The following is a 20,466-nucleotide window of genomic DNA, read 5'->3' on the forward strand; positions in this document are numbered from 1 at the left end:
TCCGCCGGGGGTTTTACGATCCGCCGCCGCAAGTTTGGAGGTAAGTGGTTTGTGAATTACCCACTTGCCTCGCAAACTTGCGGGAGCGGATCTTAAATCAGGTAGATCGAGCGGATCTAAAGATCCGCTGATCTACGTGAATCTGGCCCATAGAATCAGTTACGCATAGATATCCCTAAGATCCAACAGGTGTAATAGTTTTACACTGTCGGATCTTAGGATGCAGTACCGCGGCCGCCGCTGGGGGGAGCGTAAACCAGCGTCGGGTATGCAAATTAGCAGTTACGGCGATCCACAAAACTTTTTTCCCGTCGTTACGTCGCCACGAGTGTTAGTTTGCCGTCGCAAAGATAGGGCACCTTTTGCAAAGTGTAAAATTACTACACCATGTAAAAGTATACCCGTCTTTCCCGTGTCGCTTTTGAATATTTAAAAAAAAAAAAACATTTCCCGGCGCAAGTCTGCGATTTTTATTTTTTGCACTATAAACAAAAAAGAGTGTACATTTTGAAAAAAAAGCAATATTTTTTACTTTTTGCTATAATAAATATCCCCAGATAATATATATATAGTTTAGGCCAATATGTATTCTTCTACATATTTTTGGTAAAAAAAAAAATTGCAATAAGCGTATATTGATTGGTTTTCACAAAAGTTATAGCGTCTACAATATAGGGGATCGTTTTATGGCATTTTTATTAATATTTTTTTTTTTACTAATAATAGCGGCGATCTGCAATTTTTATTGTGACATTATGGCGGACACATCGGACACTTTTGATGCTATTTAGGGACCATTGTCATTTATACAGCGATCAGTGCTATAAAAATGCACTGATTACTGTGTAAATGATACTGGCAGGGAATTGGTTAACCACTAGGCGAAGAAGGGGTTAAGTGTGTCCTAGGGAGTGAATCTAACTTTGATGCGGCTGGGCTACCAGTGACACAACATTGATCACTGCCCCCGATGAGAGGGTGCAGACGATCAGTGTCCTGTCACAAGGCAGAACAGAGAAATGCCTTGTTTGCCTTGCATCTCCCTGTTCTGCAGCTCCGTGACACGATCGCGGGACACCAGCGGACATCCCGCAGGCACGGTCACCGAGCTCATGGCAGGTTCGCACGCTCGTGAGCACGGCAGGATTTTCAAAGCAAAGTACACATACGTTGCTTTGCCCAGCCAAGCCATTCTGCCAACCTATATGTTCGTGAAGCGGTCGGAAAGTGGTTAAAGTGTATGTCCAGGCAATTTGTCTTTTACTTTAAAGAAGGGAAAGATTATAATCTTTGTTGTTGCTTTGTTTTTTTTTTTGCTTTCTGTGCCCCTGACAGGTAGGTTCACACTCTCTATTTGCCTTTGTGACTGCTGTCACTGAAATAGAAAGCAATGCAAAATTTTACTTTTTACAGTTTATAAGTTTACACCAGAACAATAGGCGAGGGGATGTTCAAAGGCAAAGCAACAGGTTCACTTTAAAGCCAGCCAAGGCAGCAGAATCAAAGAACGAGACCGCACTCCACAGAGTTTCCGCTGGTAGGTTTATTGTGCATAGCTAGCTGTTGACACAGTCCCGCTCTTAGACTACGACCCTCTAATATGTTTCGCCCCATCTAGGGCTTCATCATAGAGGTAGGGGAGGTATTTGTTGGAGAACTTTTAAACCCATCAGTTCATCATGCCGTTAAAGGTGCTTACATCAATACAATGCACTGTACATAATCCAAAATATATTCTATATGACTAGGCAGCAGTTTATACTTGCCGTTTTTTTGCTCCCCCGCTGCTCTTTTTACCACCAGAATAAAGGAGAAGATACCCACGTAGGTTGCAAGTCAATCTTAATTAGAGCTTATAGAAAACTGAGGGCTTGTCAGGCATTGGTGCCTGAGCAGCCAATCACCAGGAGCTGCCAGTGGGAGGAATGAATGGGAATCACATGCCCCTCCATATCTAGAAGTACTAAATAAATAGGTAGAGGAGCAAAGGAAAAGTAATAGGCTAAGTCAGTGTTTCTCAACCTTGTTCCAGTCGGGGCGCCCTTGAAAAGTATTTTCAGTCTTGAGGCACCCCTGTCCAAGACTTGGTTCACGTCCCTGTGTGTTGCGGAACACGCGCAAAATCACGCTCGTTCTGGACACACAGACAAATGCTCTGCTCTTTAGGGGTGCCATTAATTCTTAATGGTGCCCCATCCATTGGCAAACATGGGTTGCTTTTGTTGTGGCACAATTTAAAAAAAAGTGTCTGGGACTTCTTTCCCCGCATTACTGCGGGTAGGGAAATGAATGGGCTGCCCTACACGCAGCACGCATCCACACAGAACCAAGAGCTTGTTCACATGTCAGGCTGGAGGGGCAGGAAAACCTTATGGTTGAGCTGTTTTTACCATCCCCAACTTTTGCCCCTTTCTGTTGCTCCATGGCGGGCATGGTCACAGGGACAGCCATGCGCCCGCTAGGGGACAGGTTCAAAGCAACGTATATATACCATTCTGCTGACATAAATGTGCATGAGGCAGCCGGCAAGCAGTTAAGAGAAACAAATTGTTACCCCAGCTCCACTGCCAATATAAAAGTCCACGAACTGTGATCCAGTGCTCTAGCCAGGATGTTCAGGCCCCACAGATGCTTTGATGAAGGCTTCTTAGCCGAAACGCATCAGTGTATAGCCTGTACTCGTGTACCCATGTAACTAATAAAGTACTTTTATTCAAGAGCATCCAAGTTGCCAGCCTTCCTGATTTTAATGTGTTTTACCTTCTAGATCAAAGGTGTCAAACACAAGGCTCGCGGGCCGAATCCAGCCCTCCAAGCCATTTCATCTGGCCCTCACACCTCTACTGCAGCTGCAGGAGAGCTCCAACCCTCCTGTGGTCCTCCTCCAGACCCTTACTTTCTGCTTTCAAGCAATGCATCCAGCTTTTCCCCAGCAGCAGCATAAGGAAAGGGGGTGCACTGTGATGTAAGGGAGAGTGGGGAACCAGGGGCGGACTGACCATTGGGACTCTCGGGCACTGCCCGAGGGCCCCATGCCACTAGGGGGCCCCATCAGGGTTGCCAGGCTCAATAAAACCAGGGACAGTATGTAAAAATCTGTGTTTTTTTTTTTTACATCTGTCCCTGATATGTCCAAAACCGAAATGCTTTTGATGTGAAAATCCTGAGATTTTAGCTGCCCTGCCTATGCACTGCCTCCTGGCGTGGTGGCCATCTGTAAGCCCGGGGGCCCCATAATCTTCTATTGCCCGGGGGCCCCATGAGTTGTCAGTCCACCCCTGTGGGGAACTCAACTTCAGATGGTGGGGTGGCTCTTGACATCTAATGTAAAGGGGAGGGGATGCGCTGGACATCTAATCTTACAGATACAACCGGCCCTTTTGAGGGCAATCATAATGCTGATGCGGCCCACGATGAAATTGACTTTGACACCCCTGTTCTAAATGATAAATATATATATATATATATATTTTTATCATAGACTCATATCTGGGCCATGGGATACATGCTTCATTTAAAGTCCTAAACAAAGTTCTAATCATCAAATCTGATCAGAAACCACTGGAAAGTATTTTCAAAAAATGTCTTCAAAACAGTTACAGCAACAAATGCTACAATATTAATAATCCAAGTAAAATGTATATTGAAGACTTCTTGTCAAGAGCAGCACTATCTAAAAGACAAGTCAAAGGAGACACCTCAGATTATTAAATATGTTCAATCCAATTGAGGAACGTTTTAAAAAGAGCAGATTAACTTTACTAAGGGGCAGATCCACGTAGCGGATCGTATTTTTATTCCTGCATAGCGTATCGTAATAACGCTACGCCGCCGCAAATTTGAGAGGCAAGTGCTGTATTCACAAAGCACTTGCCTCTAAAGTTACGGCAGCGTATCGTAATTCTGCCGGCGTAAGGACGCGGAATTCAAATGTTAAAGATGTGGGTGTGTTTTACGTTAATTTTACTTGACCCAACGTAAATGACGTTTTTTCTGAACGGCGCATGCGCCGTCCGTGGGGGTATCCCAGTGCGCATGCTCGAAATTAACCCACAACAAGCCAATGCTTACGACGTGAACGTCATTCTACGCAAAGCCCTATTCGCGAACGACTTACGCAAACAACGTACAAAATTTGACGCGGGAACGACGGCCATACTTAACATAGGATACGCCTCATATAGCAGGGGTAACTATACGTTGAAAAAAGCCTTACGGAAACGACGTAAAAAAATGCGCCGGCCGGACGTACGTTCGTGGATCGCCGTATCTAGCTAATTTGCATACTCGACGCGGAAATCAACGGAAACGCCACCTAGCGGCCAGCGTAAATATGCACCTTAGATCCGACGGCGTACTAAGATGTACGCCAGTCGGATCTAGCCCAGCTTCAGGCATATCTTGTTTTGTGGATACAAAACTAAGATACGCCGGAGCAAACTAGAAGTTACGCGGCGTATCAATAGATACGCCAGCGTAACTTCTTTGTGGATCTGCCCCTAAGTATTCAGGGTGCCTGATACCAGACTGCAACAAATGCAACACCATACTGAGTAAGATGAAATTATGCAGTCATTCTATTTGGATGGGCTGACCAAAGAGGAAATACACCAACTTGTGCTATAGCCTACTAGGGTTTTAGAGATGATTAGTATACAGAATTGTTCATTAAACACAAATGTCCACCCAGAAATTATTGCCAAAATCCATACAAGGTACTGTATCTAGGCGCAGATGCATGAAAGGCCGAGGATGTGGTATTCTGGCCACAAATGGATCCAGATATAGTATGACTGCAACAATAAATCTGTAATATCTACAGTGAATATCTAAACAAGCAAATAAATCTCTTTTGACACACAGATTACCAACTCTACCCTGGAGTAAGCTGGTGGGCATGAACCAGGACAGCACCCCATCCCTTCCACATTACCTCTTATTATTGGCCACCAGTGCATAGGAGGAATCCCTTCAGTTCTCCCACATAGAGGAGTTAAGGCTCCCATGGTTGAGACGCAGGATCTTTTATTCTATTACTAGGGTAGGACCCACTAGTTTGGGGTACTTTGTCGCAGTAAGTGGGCTTACCACTATGACTATATAGTGTGACCAAACCCCTGTATTTTTTTTTAAATATATTCAGGTGTTTTTAACTAGCCCTGCATGATAAATGTCATTCTTGAATGGGTGCTCTATAATCTGTTTTGTTTTGTTATGAACAAGAACAGGACTACTTAAAGTGGTTTTACCTACAGGTAAGTCTAGATTAAGGCATACCTGTAGGTGCTCGAAATATCGCCCAAACCTCCACGGTTTAGGCGATGTCATGGACCTTGAGATATTAAAGTGTTTCTACTTGACATCTGTTACACAGGAGAGGGACATTCAATGCAAGGCTTTTGAAATGCTAAGTGGAACCAGCTTGCGAAATACCTTTTATTGTGTTCTGCAGGTTAAGAGCGGGTGTCGGAGTCAGTCCGTCTAGCTAGAACCGGGTTATTGTGTACATTGATTACCCCCTGGGGCTTCTGTCTCAATACACAAGTCTTTCTATCCAAGCTATTGGACCAATCCCTGTTGACAATTTCAAGTCCTCATTTGCATGGTCAAGGGGGACCTGAGTGAAGACTGGATATACTTTACAATTGACCAATAGGAAAGCGGTTGTTGGGAGTGGGATGTTCCAAAATTCTGTATAAAAGTGTGCTGTGTACTTGAAATAAAGAGTCCTGCTTGAACTTACATACAGCCTGCCTGGTGTTTGTTCTTAATGGGTCTGAATGGCACATAGCTGTAGTTCGGACCCCGGAACCTTGGATGACTGGACCATCAGACGCTGCAATCTGCAAGCTGACTCACTGGTAGCAGAGAAGTGTCGGGAGAGCAGGACCTGGGCGAGGAAGGATCTCGTCACATTGGTTGGCAGCGGTGGGATTTGCTCTCCAGTTACTGGGACAACTCCAAACCACCACCATGAATGACCAGCTATGCAGCCTGGAGGAGAACCATGCTAAAAGACTTGCTTGAGAGCCGTGGAGGGACCGGTGGGAAGAACAAGGCCACCCTGATCATTGCGCTAGCCGAGATGGATCAGAGGGATGGTGATGCAGGACCCCGGTCAGTTGAAGACTTGTTCCAGCAGCGAGTTCAACAGCGGTTGGCATTATATGGTGCGAACCCATCAGAGACCGCCATACAGAATACCATTAGAGACCTCCAGCGGCAGGATGAGAGAGAACGAGAGCGACAACAGAGAGAACGAGAGCGGCAACAGGAGCTGAGAATTGCAGAAATACGGCGATCGGTGACAACGCCTAAAGAAGCAGCACCAAATGAAAGAAGAGGAGAGGTACAGATATCAGTAACCATGGAAGAGGAATTCAGAAGGAGGTTGCGAGAGAAGCAGATACAGCGCAGAGGACCAGTATCAGAGGAGGTCCTGCTTGGATGGTCTGATTCGATCCGCTGCGAACTCTGGAAAGAAGCGCTAGCCCGCGAGCAGCGACACCAGGGAAAAGCTCTCCCCTCCATCCATGTAAGGTACTGGTCACAGTATGAAGTACGGATGCTGTTATTGGGGGAACAACCAAAGCAGGAGTGGACAGCAGAGTTAAGCAGGCTGATCCGGGAAGAGATGCGGTTGGACGAGAGCTACAGAGCCCTCCGGTGGTATGTAGTCCAAGAGTGCCCGTGGTCAGCGGATGACAGCCCCACGGAAGGCTTTGACTATGATGGCCTGGGATTGTTGTATTGGAGGATGTCCAGGGATCCCAACTTTGGGAGCGATCGGGAGTGGCGTTGGGAGGAAATAATGGAGCACAGAGAGCGAAGACTGAATGTCCCGGAAGTGCACTGGTTACAGGAAGATTTGGAATTCCTGGCCGCTCAGGAATGGGAACTGGAAATCGCCTACAAACAGCTGCTAGACTCCGCTCAGCAGCAGGGTGAGGTTCCCTTTACCTGGGACTATGAGGAAATATCAGCTGACAGTGATGAAATCCTGGCTGATGAATCAGCAGTGGAAAATCGGGAGCTTGCCATTCCCAAAGCTGAAGTGCTGACCGCAGGGCCGAGCTCTGCTAACCTCTGCTCAGTGCCCATAGCATCTTCTGGGTTCCATGGACAGGAGATGGTGAACCTCTATCCCCAGACACCAGTTGTAGAGACAGGGGATTTGATAGACTTTTCTGCTGAGGAAGAACAACCTGGGGAGCCTCCAACAGAAGAGCTGGTATCAGGGCCAAACTTCACTGTGCTCTGCCCAGCACCAAGTACAGTATTTGTGGAGTTACAAGGAACTTCCCCAGCTGAAGCGCTGGTCACCGGACAGAGGGATCAAGACCTCTGCCCCACCCCTGTGGCAGTTCCGGAGGCTCAGGGTGAGAAGATGGCGATCACTCCCCAGCCACAGATTACAGAGTGTATGGACTGTTCAGAGGATGTTATGGATTATGCACCCCCAGCAGAAGTGCTGGCAACAGGGCAGAATGCTAGCCATCTCTGCCCAGTACTGGGACCAACTGTGGAGTTCCAGGGAGCCGGGGCGGTTGGCCCCCCTCCCCAGCAACAAGCTGAGGTGGTAAAGCTCGTACTCCCAGCTGAATCACTGGCAGCAGGACAGGATGCTACTGGCGGCTGCACCCCACTACAGCTTGAGCGGATATCGGTGGATGGGACTGTGGTCTCCACTCACAGCAACCCAGCGGAAGAGCTGGCAACAGAGCAGAGTGTCCCAGGCCTCTGCTCTCAACTAACAGGAGAGGGGGTTCCTGTGGTAGTGGATGGGACTCCGATCTCCATGGACACAACCCCAGAACATGGTGCGGCACTGAGACAGGAGGATGTCGGCTTTGCTTTGCAAGCACTGGGGGATTTTTACCTAGCATCAGTGGATGGGACTGCAGTCTCCACTGGTATACCCCAGGAATGGTGGCCAGTTGGCCCAGATTACCAACGGCATGATGAACTGAGCCCAGCCACCCTGTCTTCTCTCCAGCGGCTGAAAGGACTCCAGGGAGAAGGGCCAGTCCAGGCCTCTCCCCAGCGGCAGGCGTGTTCTCTGAGAGAGGCAGAGATTGGCTGGGTGAGTAATGCTCTGTTTGGGACAAGTTATTTGGGGTACTGGGGGGGTACCGGAATTGGGGTCTCTCCCAGTGTTAGTCTCCTGCCAAAGGGGGTGATGTGTGACAGACCTAGCCGGGACAGGGGCTTTTGGAGAGGACTGAATGTGAGCCTCTTGCCGTCCGATTATGGGCCAGGACCTCAAAACAGGAAGGCAGATGGGTCATCCCAGCAGACAGTCCTGGAACTTTAAGACTATTTTTCCAACATCCTCGAGTTGACCCGTTTGGGTCCCACTGCGGCTGTTGGACTGTTTCCCAGGGGAAGTAATGTCATGGACCTTGAGATATTAAAGTGTTTCTACTTGACATCTGTTACACAGGAGAGGGACATTCAATGCAAGGCTTTTGAAATGCTAAGTGGAACCAGCTTGCGAAATACCTTTTATTGTGTTCTGCAGGTTAAGAGCGGGTGTCGGAGTCAGTCCGTCTAGCTAGAACCGGGTTATTGTGTACATTGATTACCCCCTGGGGCTTCTGTCTCAATACACAAGTCTTTCTATCCAAGCTATTGGACCAATCCCTGTTGACAATTTCAAGTCCTCATTTGCATGGTCAAGGGGGACCTGAGTGAAGACTGGATATACTTTACAATTGACCAATAGGAAAGCGGTTGTTGGGAGTGGGATGTTCCAAAATTCTGTATAAAAGTGTGCTGTGTACTTGAAATAAAGAGTCCTGCTTGAACTTACATACAGCCTGCCTGGTGTTTGTTCTTAATGGGTCTGAATGGCACATAGCTGTAGTTCGGACCCCGGAACCTTGGATGACTGGACCATCAGACGCTGCAATCTGCAAGCTGACTCACTGGTAGCAGAGAAGTGTCGGGAGAGCAGGACCTGGGCGAGGAAGGATCTCGTCACATTAGGCGATATTTACAAATCAGATGGGCGCCGATGTCTATGGCACATGCGCCATAGACAACGGCGTAGGCACACTTTAGAAACCTTTAGGAACAGCGAGCGTGCATTTCTAAAGGAGATCGTGCCGTGACTGGCGCGGGAGTGACGTATTCATGGCTCCGGCCAATCACATCGCTGGAGCCGTGATACCCCAAAGGAAGATAGACGCTTCATGGAAGAGGGGACAGCGGTGACATTGCAGGCTTTGGTTTCAGGTAAGTGACACATAATGGGCTACTATGCGATGCATAGTAGCCCATTATGCGAGCGTCCAAAGCTCCGTGACCGCGCCCGCGGGACCCGATCACCCCCGGTGTCCCGCGATCGGTCACCGGAGCTGAAGAACTGGGAGAGGTGTGTGTAAACACACCTTCCCCGTTCTTCATTGTGGCAGTGGCAGCGATCGTCTGTTCCCTGATATAGGGAAAGACGATCACTGATGTCACACGTCCAGCCCCGCCCCCCTACATTTAGAAACACATATGAGGTCACACTTAACCCCTACAGTGACCCCTAGTGGTTGACTCCTAAACTGCAATTGTCATTTTCACAGTAAACAGTGCATTTTTATAGCACTTTTTGCTGTGAAAATGACAATGGTCCCAAAAATGTGTCAAAATTGTCCGATGTGTCCTCCATAATGTCACAGTCACGAAAAAAAAATCGCTGATAGCCGCCATTAGTAGTAAAAAAAAAAATGATTAATAAAAATGCAATAAAACTATCCCCTATTTTGTAAACGCAATACATTTTGCGCAAACCAATCGATAAACGCTTATTTCGATTTTTTTACCAAAAATAGGTAGAAGAATACGTATCGGCCTAAACTGAGGAAAAAAATATGTTTTTATATATTTTTGGGGGATATTTATTATAGCAAAAAGTAAAAAATATTGCATTTTTTTCAAAATTGTCGCTCTATTTTTGTTTATAAAAAAATAAAAACCGCAGAGGTGATCAAATACCACCAAAAGAAATCTCTATTTGTGGGAAAAAAAGGACGCCAATTTTGTTTGGGAGCCATGTTACACGTCCGCGCAATTGTCAGTTAAAGCGACGCAGTGCCGAAGCGCAAAAAGGAGCAAGGTCCTTAACCTGCATAATGGTCCGGGTCTTAAGTGGTTAATACTAGTTCATTATTCAGACTTCTGGAAGATAGATACATTGAGTAATATGACTTGAAAAATGATAACTGAATGTGTCCATGTACATTTTAGCTACCATGGAATACCTGACTTTGCCATTGCAGATAATGGGCCACAATTTGTTGGCCCAGAGTGTGAACCATTTCTCAGAGAGTGGGAATTTGAATATGTTACATCACCTCAGTATCACAGCCAGTCTAATGGCAAGACTGAAGCTGCTGTAAAAATAGATACTTTTTAAGAAAGCCAATGAGTAAAGATGGTAAAGAAGATCTCTGGAAAGCGGTGGATTAGAGAAATATACCAACAGAGGGTATTAAAAGTAGCATAGTACAAAGAACTATGTCAAAAAGAACACTAACCCTCTTTACCACAGCTCAAAAGCTGTATGGACCGTTCACAAGAATGATTTCTTCACAGTAAGAGTTGTGAAAATATGAAATAGTCTCCCTCAAGAACTGATTCTGGTCTGCTCAGTAGATTCTTTAAAAAAAGAGCTGAGTACATTCCTAAATGAACAAATTATACCTGGATATTAACATTTATAGGTGATAACACCAGGGACCATTGATGCAAAAATAAATAACCAATTGCCTCTTAGGGGACCAGAAATACATTTTTATTTCCCCCTGCTGGAGCAAATTGGATCATGCTTTATTGTTTTTTTTCACTTTCCCCTGCATTAACTGTGGGCAGAGGCGTATCTAATGTAAATGTCGCCTATGGCAAGCACTGAAACTGCGCCCCTGTCGAAACATTTGAAACCCATCTTTCTGATAACCTTAACAAAAAAAAAAACGGCTAACAAAACTAGTGATATTTATCATCCCTTGTGATACCTTGGGTAGTGACATATCCTCTTTATGGAGAAATATGGTGTTTATTAGACCCCTGATCCCTCCTCTGCCCTCCAAGGCCAGGTAAATGCAGAACCAATACTGGAAGTGATGAAATCTTCATCACTTAAGGCCTCAGTTTTCACAGAGGAGAGGGAGAAACTGATGTTTTTCCTTCTTCTTTGTGCGCTGCCAATCCGACCAGATGGAATGGGAGAACAGGGGAGGGCTGTGGCTGAACGCAGCAGGGATAGCGCTGCCATTGTCCATTAGCAAAGATGCTGAAAAGGAGATCCTACCTATGCTCGGGAGGAGGGAAGAAGACATCCTCAGACCCTGGTAAGTGCCTTGCTGCCCAGCCACTCAACAGCGCCCCCTTCATATGGCACCCATGGAACTTGCCATGGCTGCCATACCCTAGATACGCCACTGACTGTGGGTATAAGATTGTGTATATGGAGGTTTTCTATTCGTTTTTTTTCTATTGATTGAACTGGATGGACTTGTGTCTTTTTCAACCTGACTACAGTAATGCCGCGTACAGATGATCGGACATTCCGACAACAAAACCTTGGATACATTTCTGACGGATGTTGGCTCAAACTTGTCTTGCATACACACGGTCGCACAAATGTTGTTGGAAATTCCGAACGCCAAGAACGCAGTCACGGTCAACACGTATGCCGGCACTATTAAAAGGAAGTTCAATACCAGTCCTGTTAGTAGAAGTTTGGTGAGAGACGATTTGCGCTTTTCAGCCTCGTGCTTTTCAGTTCGTTACAGAGTGACGAATATGCTATCTCCATTACGAACGCTATTTTTACCAGACCGAGCGTTTCAGTCTCGTACTTGATTCAGAGCATGCATGGAATTGTGTGCGTCAGAATTGTCCACACATGATCAGAATTTACGAGAACGGATTTTGTGGTCGGAAAATTTGAGAACCAGCTCTCAAATTTTTGTTGTCGGAAATTCCGACAGAAAATGTCCGATGGAGCCTACACACGGTCGGAATTTCCAACAACAACCTCCCATTGAACATTTGTTGTCGGAAATTCCAAGCGTGTGTACGCGGCATTACTGTATACTATAAATGTGACAGAGGAAAGCAGTATTTTGTGCAATAGCACACACCCCATATGGGACGTTTTTCAAGCCTGTGCAGCGCCAAGCAGGGCCACACAGTTAGGACCTTCAGAGCAGGACTAACCAACCTATATACTGTATATAGAATACATTGTGAGGGGCAAGGGACGCTTTGAAGGACAATGCCAGTTGTCCTTTGTATAAATTAAGTTCTGAATATACAAGAATCTTATGTTTCCATTGCTTATTTTTTAAATATCTTGTGAATTCAGAGTCTTTGTTAGAAATATATCTATAAAGTACTGCATTAACTAACCAAATAGCTAAACTAAGTATTAACAGCTTACTAATACGTGTTAGAAGTTATTTCAACATTTCAGCGTATCTGTTGTTCACTAGAGTCAAATTTCTATGCATGTTTAACAAGAAGTAAAGAGACACACCATATGTTAGACTCAGCAGACAAATAATGAAAGGGTACCTTTGCAATGTAATTTTATTACACCTTGCGTATCTGGTTGAAATGTAGCGTGTGTGCAGTTTCTACAGCTATAATTTATTATAAAATGTTACTTCTTGGTTAGGTGTGGCATGCAACTGTTTTATAGGAGAAATAAAATAGTATATTCAGAAATTGAACCAGGAACCCAAAATGCTCAATTTTTATGGGCACATTTATTTTGTAGTTATTGCACAAACATGATAGGGCGCAGTCTCATGGGAAACTAGACCCTTAGTGGGAAACACCCTACTGAGTGATATATAATAGAGCTCATTTGGGCCAGTGTGTTGCCAGAAACATTTGTTCCTCCACTCCACTAGTTGACTAAAGTCATCATGAGCATCAAGCTAAGTCACAGATCTTCATCTGGATCCCTTAGAGGACTAGGAAGTGGAAGCTGTAATGTCAATCGCATGTCCTCAGTACGCTCAAGTGGATCTTTCCGGGCTCCCAGTGTTCATGGTGGCTTTGGTAGCAGAGTCTATGGAGCTGGTGGTGCTGGATGTGGATCTGCTGGAAGCATTAGCTTAGGTCTAGGGGGAGCTGGAGGCTATGGCTCTGGCTCTGGCTCTGGCTTTGGATTTGGAAGTGGAGGTGCTGGAGGCTATGGATCTGGATTTGGCTTTGGTGGAGGGTCTTTTGCTTCTGGTGGCGATAACATGCTTAACATGAATGAGAAGGAAACCATGCAAATTTTGAATGACAGACTAGCTAGCTACCTGGAAAAAGTCCGCTCCCTAGAGGAAGAAAATTCCCAGATTGAAAGAAAAATCCGAGAGTGGTATGACAAGCAAGTTCCATACACATCTCCTGATTTCAATCCCTATTTCAAGAACATTGAGGATGTCCAAAACAAGGTATGTTAATAGTAACATTCTGAATAACAGTCGTTAAATTATACATGTGCCAATGCCATACACCTTGTATGACTTTCTTGAATGTCTGGCCATATCAAACATTTCTCTACCATCTTTCAGATCATGCAAGGAAATGCAACAAATGCCTCTATCTTACTCCAGATTGATAATGCTCGTCTGGCAGCTGATGACTTCAGAACCAAGTATGTATTATTAATACCTTTAGTTTCTTACAAATGTTGTCATGCTCTAAAACCTTGTTTGTACATATGGTTTATAAATCCAAAAGTGCATGGTTGCAGCCATTTTTATTCATTCCATACACTGGCCCTGCTTTCTGATTTTCAGTGCTACACAACAGTTGTACTTTACTGCTCCTCACATAATATAGAAGTCTATTGGTCAGCTGACCTACTAAAAATAACATGTTTTTTTTATGTGTCTGGTTTCTTATTTAAACAGCCATAATACATCTATGTAACAAATAAATATATAATATAATATAATACAATATCATCTAGCAAATATATTAATATAATAAAATGACCAAAGAACAAGCATGCAAAGAAATGCATATCTCAGTGATATAATTAATGCAAAATGAGATTCAGGTAAATACTGCAATAATTAAAAAATGGAAAACCTGTTCCTAATATGACCATATGTCACTTCATATACCACCTATTTTTCATAGACTGCACAATCCAAGGTGTCATATTTTTAATGTAAATATTTTAAAAGCACCATCATTTGGGTCAGGTGATATAATCTTTCTGACTATTGTCAATCTATATACACTCTCTATGCATGTTTTATTTGTATATTCTATATAAAAAGAGCATGTATTTTACAAAAATTATGAAACAAAATTCAGAATATTTGAAAATAAGTATCTGCATACCAAATAAATAGCATAGCAGGTAATTTACTAAAGTAGCATACATTACTCATTACATTACATTACTCATCAGGTTTTTAGTTCATGACAGTACCACCATTTTTTTTTCAAACAGAGAATGTTTTCCTAGGACTCCTTCATACAAGCAGGGCCTGGGTGTAGCTAGGTGTAGTGATATAAATGTATAGTGTAGTCCGGTTAGATAATTGATATTTAGGTATTAGTATGATGACTAAAAGTTATGTTATTCCGCAGCAACACACCAGGCTCTCCAGAGAGTGCATTTATTTGACTTCTAATACAGAATAACGTCCAAATTCCACAGATGATACAAATTCAACAGAGTAATTCAAAGTCTCATCTTTTCCTATGACCTTCTTTTTCCTTTGACCTGTGCCATATTCATACAGAGAATATACAGAGAATATACTCAGTGACAAGACTGACTAAATGCCAGCTTGAAAGTCTCAAATACTGGTCTCACACTGGAGGGAGGGGTTCTTCCAGGTCAACCAAATGTTTCCCTGAATGAATACCCCCTCAAGTCTAATTACCATCAATAAATACTTCCTAGGTAGTCTTGCATAAGATTAACACATCAAAGGGTCTTCAGCTGTCCCTTTGATATGTTAGAATTCAGCTGGCTTGGACAGTTCAACTGAATTCCTGGTCAATATGGTCATGCAATACAATATATTGTGCCATACATACCTACACACATATATTAATATTACAATACTAGGTACCATTAAGTATCTTACTGCTAGTATTTATTTTACTTTAACAAGATTATACAACCTCTTTTCAGGTATGACAATGAGGCTGCTCTCCGCCAGGGAGTAGAAGCTGACATCAATGGCCTCCGCCGTGTGCAGGATGAACTTTCACTGAACAAGAAAGACCTGGAAATGCAATACCAGAACCTAAATGAGGAGTTGACATACCTAAAGAAAAACCACCAAGAGGTAATTGCCTTCTTCATAAAGTTTTTTTTTAAAGGTATCAGCTGACTATAGATACAAAATGCTATTGTGAAGAGAACAGTTTTAATGGCTTCTCTTTATGTTTAGTGAAGCTCGGTAATCCCCTCGCCACAGAGTTAAATCTGACTTCACAGCACATAATAAAAAACACCAGGAAATGCAGTTATGTAATCATTAAAAGAATCATGAAATATATTGTTATCTTTAACCAGTATAAATGCTTGATTTCAATCTGGAATCGGCCCCTTATAAAAAAAAAAGCAGCAGATTGATTTATTTATATTTTTATGTAAGGTATTCAAGGAAGACTGTGCCAATTAATCAGCTGGAGCAGTTAGCACATAAGCCTAAAAATATGAATTCACATTTCTTCCTTTTCAGGAGGTGAGCAGCTTGCGTTCTCAGTTGGGTCAGAAGGTCAACGTTGAAGTGGATGCTGCACCATCCGTGGACCTAAACAAAGTGTTAACTGAACTGAGATCTCAGTATGAAAATATAATGGAACAAAATGCAAAGGAAGCAGAGAAGTGGTTCGTCGACAAGGTTAGAAGAAATAATACTTGCGACACTGATGTTAGATACTGTATTGAAGTATGATTGTGACAATATTGTGTGTTCTCTTTAGAGTGAAGAACTGAGCCATCAGATGACAAGCAGTTCCCAACAGCTACAGACCCACAGTACAGAAATCCTTCAACTCAAGCATACATTCCAAAATCTGGAGATAGACCTTCAGACCCAAAACAGTATGGTAATAGCTTTTTTTTATGTTATCCCTTTTCATCACTTGACTTGCTTTTTTATGCCTGGGTAATAGACTCATAGCCACGTAGGACCTAGTAGATCTGTTATGTCACATATAAACATCATGCCATGCTAAGCTCTGATAAGGCTGAAAGCAAATGCTTAATATTTTAGATTGTGTGTTCTCTCATTAAATAGAATACTGATAAAACCAAACATATGTATATGGATGCTTTGTAATACCAAGGATTTCCCTATCAATGTCCAAAAGAAATTGCTTCAGGCATCACATTATTATATCATAAATCTGAAAATCAAAAAAATGTCAGTTTATTTTCTGATAGTGGAAAAACAAGCTGGTGCCACAACCAACTTCCCATAACGATCTTCATTAACATCTATTTTATAATAATTCTGACTGTAATATAACAACACAAAAAGTGTTGAACAAAAATATACTTTTGGTGCTTATCATGTTTCCTCCAAAATTTCCTGTCAATACAGAAAGCTGCGTTGGAGAACAGTTTGCATGAGACAGAAAGCCGTTACGGTGCCCAACTCGCTCAACTTCAGGAAATGATCAATGATGTAGAGATGAAATTAGCAGAGCTCAGATGTGATTTGGAAAGACAGAACTTCGAGTACAAAAATCTCCTGGATGTGAAGACCTATCTAGAAAGGGAGATAGCCACATATAGGCAACTGATGGATGGAGAGGACTCTCAGTAAGTATTACCAACCAATAAAATTTGTAGTAAAAAAGGCACGTGAGGTGTACAGGAAGGTAGGCTATCCTGTATTGGCCTGTTGTCCCCCCAAAAAACAGATATTTCCCTGTCCTATACTGACAAGGGAATCTCCAGTCACCCTCTGTCCTTTATTGTCCAGTAATATCATGCTATAATATTCTGTTGCCCTTTGGCTATTGGAGCACTTTACTTGGATATGAGGGGGTGGCTTGGTGGTTGGAATTACTGGTTTAGAAGCTGGGGTGGGATAAGTTGTAAGAAATAACACTTTCCAGCACGCACTGAGCCCCAGGCTCTGTCTCCTCTTTTAGGTTGGATAGCGGGTCTATCCCCACCTCCGGAAATGTCTTTCAAATCTTATTTCACTGTTGTCCACCCCCTGTCTTTTTCTTTCTTTCCCCACCTATCTTCCCTCCTCTTTTCCTGCTTCTCTGGTTCTACCCCCCCCCCACACCATTTTTCTTCTTCTCTGTTTCCTCTACCTTCCTACCTTCCCCATCTGGCCCTTCCTCCCTAGGTGGAGAGGTTTATCACCACCTTCTAACACTAGATTTCTGTCATTTGTCTAAGGCCTCGTACACACGGACGGACTGTCCGCTAAAAAAGGTCCGCCGGACCGTTTTCAGCGGACATGTCCACCCGGAGATTTCTGTCTGATGGTTGTACACACCACCAGACAGAAATCCACGTGTACACGATACGCGGTGACGTGGCCGCGCCGTCGCCGTGACGATGAGTGAGTGAGTGAGTGAGTAACTTGTATAGCGCAGCAAATGCGAACTTAATCGCCTCAAGGCGCTTGTCATCCAGAGTAGTACAGATCTTTCAGAAGAGGTGGGTCTTTAGCTTTTTCCTGAATGCCCGATGGTTTTCTTCCAAGCGGATGGTCGTGGGTAGAGCATTCCAGAGCCGTGGTCCTTGGACCGAGAATCTTCGTTCTCCTTTCGATTTGTAGCGGGATTTAGGAATTTGGAGAAGGTTTTGGTTGGTTGACCGAAGCATGCGCTTGGTGACGTACGGTTTTATTTTCTCGCATAAGTATTGAGGAGCTTTTCCCTGTGAACATTTGTGGGTGAGGCAGAGCGTCTTGAACGTCACCCTGTCCTGTACGGACAGCCAGTGGAGGGACCTCAAGACTGGGGCGACTGATTCCCACGGCTTTTTACCTGTTACCAGTCTGGCTGCCGTGTTCTGGACGACTTGTAGACGCGCCATCTGGTATTTTGGTAGCCCTAAGTAGAGGGAGTTTGCGTAGTCGAGTCGTGAGTTGATGATTGTTCCGACAACTACTGCCGTGTCTTCTTTCGGGATAAAGGGGATGAGTCTACGTAGCATGCGGAGCAGATGATGAGAGCTGCTGACGACTGATCCTATTTGTGCATCCATCGTCATGTCTGAGTCGAAGATGACTCCGAGACTTTTGATTTTTTTGCTTGGTGCGATGGTTTGTCCGAGGATGGTGGGTGGTGTCCATGTGGTCCTAGCAATGGATTTTTTATTTGCGTGAAGGATGAGTAGTTCTGTTTTCGATCCGTTAAGTTTGAGGGAGCTATCGGTCATCCAATTGTCGATCAGTGTGAGGCACTTTCCAAGTTCAAGAAATTGGTCTTTTTTGTTGGTGATTCGAAGGTAAAGCTGCGTGTCGTCCGCATAGGAGTGGTAACGCAGGTCCTGTCTGCTGATGATTTTGAGGAGCGGGCGGATGTAGATGTTGAAGAGTAGAGGTGAGAGGGGTGATCCTTGCGGGACTCCGCATGTGATGGTCCGTGTTTCTGATGTGAAATCTCCAATTACGCAGCGACGTGCGCGGCCCTCGAAGGTCAATGCTTCCACGCATGCGTCGAATCACTTCGACGCATGCGAGGGATGGCGGCCGAGCGGACATGTACGGTGAGTCTGTACAGACGACCGAACATGTCCGACGGACAGGCTTCCAGCGGACATGTTTCTTAGCAAGCTAAGAAATTTTTGTCCGCTGAAAAACGGTCGGCTGGACAAATGTCCGCTGGAAACCTGTGCGATAGGCCGTACACACGACCGAACATGTCCGCTGAAACTGGTCCGCGGACCAGTTTCAGCGGACATGTTCGGTCGTGTGTACGGGGCCTCAGGGGTAAACCTCAGCACACCATGCCACCAAACACAAAGCCTATCCATCCCTTTTTCTTTGAAATGTGTTTCACTTAACACCAAGGGCCTTAACGTCCTGGAGAAAAGATCACAACTCCTATCAGCACTTAAAAACACAAAGCTCAAAAATACTAAAATATTTCCTCAGGAAACATTTTAGGTCCAATTCCATTCCGAAAACAACCAACAAAATATTCACCTCAGTATACCACACATGCCCAATATAAAACCCATGGTGTATCTATCCTATAGACAAAGCACTCCTCATTGCAACTGTCTGACATAATGGCACACCAGGACGGTTGCTACTTATTTCTTGAAGGCTCACTGGGAACAAAAATAATGTTAAGTTAAGCTTCCATGCAAAAGCTTTGGTAAAAATATATCCTAATATCTTGTGTTAGACAGTGTCTAATCATGTTTATGTGGCTTTGTTACAGACGAGGAAGTGGATGGAGTTCAAGGGGCATGAGTAGCTATGGAGGTTCTGGCACCGCAGGCAGCATGGGCAACGTGGGCAGCATGAGCGGCTCTGGAGGTTCCAGTGGCATGAGCCATTCCAGCGGTGGAAAATCAAGAGTCATAGTGGAAGATGTCAGAGAGGGATACTCTCAAGCTAAAAGAGAATAAAACCTGTTATTGAATCCTGGCCATATACACTTGAAGGCTTCCATATTTTTCATCCCCCTTTCTCTGCCACGGATGCTGTATATTGGAAAGAATAGACTGTCATGTATACCAATTGTAATAAAGTAAAGTGGAGGGCTTACCTTCAGCAACCAATCATATTTCACCTGCCATTCTTCTAGTTCAAGCGAGCATATAAAAGCTAAAATCTGTTTGGTTAATGAAGAGAACACCTCCTTTTTCCATACATTCAATTTTTATACATGAAGCTCTTTTTTTATATGGAAAAAGCACCCTTATGCTTATTATATCCCAGATAGCAAGGATAACTTGAATTGTAAGTCTTGCTGCACATTTTCACTGGCAAGTTGTACCCTTGCAGAGCACTTGAAGCACAAGCTATAGTTGACACTTTTCCAAATTTAGCCACAGTGACCCCTGTGGTGGGAGGACTATTGCGCAACAAAACTGAACCAGAATTTGCAGCAGACTTGCAGAATGTTTGCAAAGAAAGTTGATCTGGAGTCATGCAATGTGGACTTTCTGCAATTTTGCCTGGCAAAGTCTAACAATAGCTTAGCAAGTTATTTTCAAACCTGCAGCTCAATTGCTTGCTATCTGAGATGTCACTGGCTAATGGTGGTGCTTTTAGTCTTATCAATAACAACTAAACTACTTGTAATTTTATCAAGATATTTATTCCATCTGATTAACTGGACAACAAGTTTACATTCCAGCATCTTTTCATCTAATGTCCAGACTTAGTCTATTCTATAGTTTATTATAAGGCTGGCACAGCGTGTCTTTTTTTGTAAACTGAACAGCTGTCAAGCTATCATCACTGCATTTGAGTTTCCCATAAATACATATTCCTGCTTTTAGGTGTT

General features: G+C 44.0%; 1 protein-coding gene across 1 annotated transcript; it reads left to right on the top strand.

Annotated features, from left to right (window-relative positions):
- The first annotated feature begins 12,889 nt into the window (after nt 1-12,889).
- On the top strand, nt 12,890-20,235 carry LOC120919456 (keratin, type I cytoskeletal 19-like). Its single transcript, XM_040331631.1, has 7 exons — nt 12,890-13,448; nt 13,569-13,651; nt 15,155-15,311; nt 15,711-15,872; nt 15,955-16,080; nt 16,578-16,798; nt 19,393-20,235. Exons 1-7 carry the CDS (start codon nt 12,927-12,929, stop codon nt 19,580-19,582), a joined length of 1,461 nt encoding a protein of 486 aa, XP_040187565.1. The 5' UTR covers nt 12,890-12,926; the 3' UTR covers nt 19,583-20,235.
- Nucleotides 20,236-20,466: the final 231 nt, after the last annotated feature.

Source organism: Rana temporaria, chromosome 12 (genome assembly GCF_905171775.1).
Source record: "Rana temporaria chromosome 12, aRanTem1.1, whole genome shotgun sequence".
Classification (NCBI taxonomy): Eukaryota; Metazoa; Chordata; class Amphibia; order Anura; family Ranidae; genus Rana; species Rana temporaria.

What these genes read in the sequence shown, in the direction of transcription:
- LOC120919456 (XM_040331631.1), top strand. Translation starts at nt 12,927, where the DNA reads ATGAGCATCAAGCTAAGTCACAGATCTTCATCTGGATCCCTTAGAGGA. An exon ending in GCTGATGACTTCAGAACCAA is followed by an intron (nt 13,652 to 15,154) that starts GTATGTATTATT and finishes ACCTCTTTTCAG; the next exon opens with GTATGACAATGAGGCTGCTC. An exon ending in AGAAGTGGTTCGTCGACAAG is followed by an intron (nt 15,873 to 15,954) that starts GTTAGAAGAAAT and finishes TGTTCTCTTTAG; the next exon opens with AGTGAAGAACTGAGCCATCA.